This window comes from Vollenhovia emeryi, unplaced genomic scaffold (assembly GCF_000949405.1).
Source record: "Vollenhovia emeryi isolate VEMERY1.0 unplaced genomic scaffold, V.emery_V1.0 DF940870.1, whole genome shotgun sequence".
NCBI lineage: Eukaryota > Metazoa > Arthropoda > Insecta > Hymenoptera > Formicidae > Vollenhovia > Vollenhovia emeryi.
Window position 1 is genome coordinate 1 of NW_011965496.1, and position 4,673 is coordinate 4,673.

At 37.2% G+C, this 4,673-nt stretch overlaps 1 protein-coding gene across 1 annotated transcript; it reads right to left on the bottom strand.

Annotated features, from left to right (window-relative positions):
* Nucleotides 1–2,254: 2,254 nt before the first annotated feature.
* On the bottom strand, nt 2,255–4,198 carry LOC105555685 (upstream activation factor subunit spp27-like). The gene is made up of 3 exons (XM_012002713.1): nt 4,053–4,198; nt 2,911–3,197; nt 2,255–2,814 (listed from the first exon to the last, which is right to left on the bottom strand). Exons 1-3 carry the CDS (start codon nt 4,181–4,183, stop codon nt 2,543–2,545), a joined length of 690 nt encoding a protein of 229 aa, XP_011858103.1. The 5' UTR covers nt 4,184–4,198; the 3' UTR covers nt 2,255–2,542.
* Between the last annotated feature and the right edge of the window lie 475 nt (nt 4,199–4,673).

Consider the following 4,673-nt stretch of genomic DNA (forward strand, 5'->3'; position numbering starts at 1 on the left):
TTGTCTTTCTGGTTCATAAAATTTTTTCTTCTTTATCTCTTCTCTTTCCACCATTTTAATAATCAGACCGATTGTAATTAATTTTCTAGCTTTGGAAGATATCTTCATAATTTTAATGTACTTATCTAGTTGAGAAATATTAAAGTTTACAATCAAATATTTCTAAAAATTAAAATAAGAAATATTTAAATTATTATACCTTGTTTTAGAAAGAAAACGTTAAAAATACTCTTATATGAAAGAATAATTAAGATTAAATATATTAACTTACTTGTTTCTGAAGTAGATGTTTTATATTTGTAGGTTAGAGTATATGTTAGCCGCGGTAATTTTTATTATACAGACTGCGTTCGAAAACGTCACCCGAGTGCTCCTATAATGTATCGTTTTATCCTTGCTTAATTCGGTGAACAACAAGGATAAAATGATACATGGGAGCACTCAGGTGATATTTTCGAACGCAGCCCTATACTATAACGCTTTCTAGATTCATCCGAGACAAGAGAAGTCTGTGCGAGAACTCTATCCGAGAACTTAGACCGAGTTCTAGCATCGTGGACACAAGCCTTTAAGCGGGAAGCACACACACACACTTTTGCATAAGTGCATAAGCATATGCATAACGAATTTGATTGGTCCATTTCCTTATGCATTTGCTTATAGACCAATCAAATTCGTTTTCAAACTAGAAGAGATAGCTGTACAAACACAAAGAAACTCATGACATTCATATTTGGATTGCGAGGCAGGCGGGATGACAATCAGCACGTTGTATCGTTCTTGGAAGATGAGCTTGACCATTTGTAAAATTTAAGTTATTTCTGAAATAGTTGTGCAAACTTGTATACGCATAAATGTCTCAATAATATTGATATGTAATGAAAGAGAAAAACACCATTTCAAGTGAATACACACATTGTGAATAATCAATCGGGTCATACATGTATTTGGAATATAGGATAGATATGTCGGGTCACACATGTAAAAAAGAAGTGCTAAGAAATAACTGAAATAAATTACACAAGTTTAAAAAAAAATGAAAGCAATACTTTTTAATGACATTTCGAAATACATTTCACGGAACATTACCGTTTAAATAGTTCTTTTTCCTTTTCAGAGAAATCAGTTCGTATCCTAATTTATCACTCCGTACGCATTTTTTTCCCCCATGTAGGTATGCAATGCTTTCGTAAACTGCAATGATCTCATTCGTGTGGCTTTTCTCATGACTTAGGCCAGCATTTCTTTAATTTATATTCAAAATACACGAATTTTACATATGTCGAAGCTCGGCCAGATGTATGCGGTTAAGACTCCGCACCTCGCTTCGTGAGCCTATTATTTTATTTCCTACACTTCAACAGCCAGTGGTCGCTGCACTGTGACTTTAATCATTTAATATGCTTATAGATACCTTTCAATGAATATATTGTTTCAAGAAACCTATATTACGACAATAATTAGTAATTACACGATAATACAATTAAACTTTGCTTACATTTGCATGTGTATCTATTATACAGAAAAGGTACAGAATATTAATTTTCCGAGTGATTGACTTCGCCTCCAAGGCGAAAGGAACAATATGCGGACGTTCAAAAGAAAAAAACAAAGAGTTCTCTCTTTGTTTTGTATTATTCCTCTACCTTTTTTATATTGAAAATATTTCTTCCGGAACATGGATGTAACAGAATGACTGACTTCGCCTCCAAGGCGAAAGGAACAATATGCGGACGTTCAAAAGAAAAAAAGAAAAAAACAAAGAGTTCTCTCTTCCGGAACATCCATGTTCCGGAAGAAATATTTTCAATATAAAAAAGGTAAAGGAATAATACAAAAATACTGTAAAACTAGCGCCAGATTACGTACAATTTGTAGTATTTGCAGAAATTTATCATTCGCCAGTATAAACCATCCATACTGCTTGTGAATTCAACGATTTGTGGTTTGCCATATAGTGTAGCTCTACACATAAACCTACGAATTCATTGATTCGCAGTGATTTGCACCCTTTGACTTTGTAGGGAAATGGTTCCGTTACCAAATTGACGTGAACGGTAAACAATATACATGCACTTGGTGAATCCTCCCATCTGCATCGCTAATTGATCTCACGTGACTGGCAAATGGCAAATTTAAAAATCGCAAATTGTGCATAGCCTGACATTAACTTAAATGGTTACAATGAGCGGCAGAGTACGTCGGAATGGTGTAAACATGGTCTAAAGTCGCAAGAAATACCTTTTGTGTTTCATGTATATGTATGTATCGTGTGAGAAAGATGAAGAGGTGCACGAGGCGCACCCTGGAATATGTTATGTATATGTATATAACTTGTCGGAGATCGGGATTGAAGAATTATTTAATCTAGAAAGTGATTTTTGAGGTATTTCATCATACCAAAAGCTCTGAAACGCTTTACGCCGATTACCTTCACTAATTCCTCATCACAAATCGCAAACCGTCTATTCATAGGGTCCTGTAAAAAGTCATTTTCTTGACAACATGATTTTTGTTAAGTACATGCATGTAATATATGTATCTATATATTTTCCTCTAAGATATAGCGAAGGAAATAGTAAAAAGAAAATTTCAAGATATAGGAAATAAGTACATCAAGATTAAATTGATTACAAATAATACTTACATAAAGATTCCTCTCTTTGATGATACTCCATACTTTCTTCACGACTTGAGGTATAGTCATTTGTTCTGCGCCAACAACCGCGGCGAGCTCCGGAGACAACGTGATAGCACGCATCACACGCGTGTAACCCCCTCCCTTCTTCTTCTTTCCTTTCTTTCCGGGCTTAGCTACAAAAAATAAATTAACACATTTCACGTGAGATTTTTAAGATGGAATCATGCCGGGGAATAAAACTGTTCTAGTACAAAGAATTAATATCTTACTTTTTTTAGGTGTAACTTTAGGTTTCTTTGGACTGTATTCCTCGTCGCTAGCATCATCATCGCTAGCGCTTTCCTCATCATCGGAGGATCCCTTCTTACGCTTGTTAGGAGTTTTTTTAGCAGGATTTCGCTTACCCGGCTTTTTCTCCTCCTCATCTTCTTCAGATCCTTCTTCCTCTTCCTCTTCGCCATCCTCGGACTCTTCACGAGCGGCCTTCTTCTTTTTCTTTCCTCCACCGTGTTTCTCTTGGAGGCATTCTATGACTAAATCATTCACCTCCTTTATCCTATAAAGAATGAACGTAATAGATATTACTTTATATGTGATCAACGTAGGAATAATCCGCGAGCCGAGATGTGAAAGAATGTCAGGGGAGGAACGAGGTGGTAACTTGTGTCTATAATGGCAGTTTCACTCAGAGATCCCCTGTTTTTTTTTCTAGGACACCGAGAGACTCTCTTCTGCACAAATTACAGTGCACAAGTGCCTATTGTATGTCCGTTTCCAAGTTTTTGATTCAATTTCAAGGACGGCATGATCAGTACGATTCAACAATTAATAAAACAATTAAATGCGTTTTTTATACCGAGAGGTAAACTACGTCGCAGTAATGTAATCCGCGAGCACACGTGATAAATCGACAGACAAAGAAATGATTTGTTTTCCCATTTAACATCGCAAATTTAAAAAATGCAGCATTAGATTATCTTGTACAAACTTTTATATTTTACGTCCAGAATTCGTATCTTTAATATTACCGACTCGTACTTGCGGCTGATACACATCGGCAACTTCTTTTAAAATATAAACATTAAAGTCAAATTATTCATACGGTAAAAAACGGGAAACAAGACAACTTGATTCGGCCGTTAAAAACGGTCTTTAAACGTCGCAGCTTTGGCGCGAGTAAACGCGCTCGTATATCGAGAGATATTCCGTTGCGCTGTAATATGAATCGACTTGATATCGAAATTAGCACTGTCGCCATTTTCGCGAGCGGCAATATAAGATCGCCGTATCTTATCATATATCAAAATACAAAGTGCCAAGATGCGCGAGCAAAAATATTTTTCTATAATCGTATTTCATCACTGTATATATACCTGTATATATATATCGCGTCTTTTCGTTCGTCGCTTACCTTTCTGTGAGGTCAACATCGAGTTTCTCTTCGATTTGTTGCCTCACTTTCTTAGACAGGTCGGCATCCTTGAGGATGGCTAAAAAAAGAATTAACGAACACGATATGAATGCACGTTGCAATTGCGACATGTTGAAACAATAGTTTAAGACAAAAAATGGAATACAGGATAACGTCAGGTATCATTTCGTGCATTTTTATTCCCGCTTCAATCCGCCGATATCAATTACAAAATATAACTCTGCGAAGAAACATTCTTTATTTATCTTCTTCATCGCAGAACGTTTTTCATCTCAACATCGCATAGCTTCATCTTTATTATCTGGAAAGGATGAGGTAAGAGGAGGGGGGAGCCCCAGTCAAAAGACCCGCGTAAATTCGGCCCCGCTCGCGTCTCAGGAGGCTGCGTCGCCCCGCCATTCATCGCGGCGTCTAGTACGCGTCGTGTGTACACGCACCGGCATAAATGCTGTCCCTATCCTTGTGAGATGCACGCACACAACTAGAGTCCCTGTAGTTGTGTGCGTGCACCTCACAAGGATAGGGACAGCATTTATGCCGGTGCGTGTACAACACGTATACGCGGGGATAGTTTGGTTTCCCGCGTCGGGGGATCTAGTG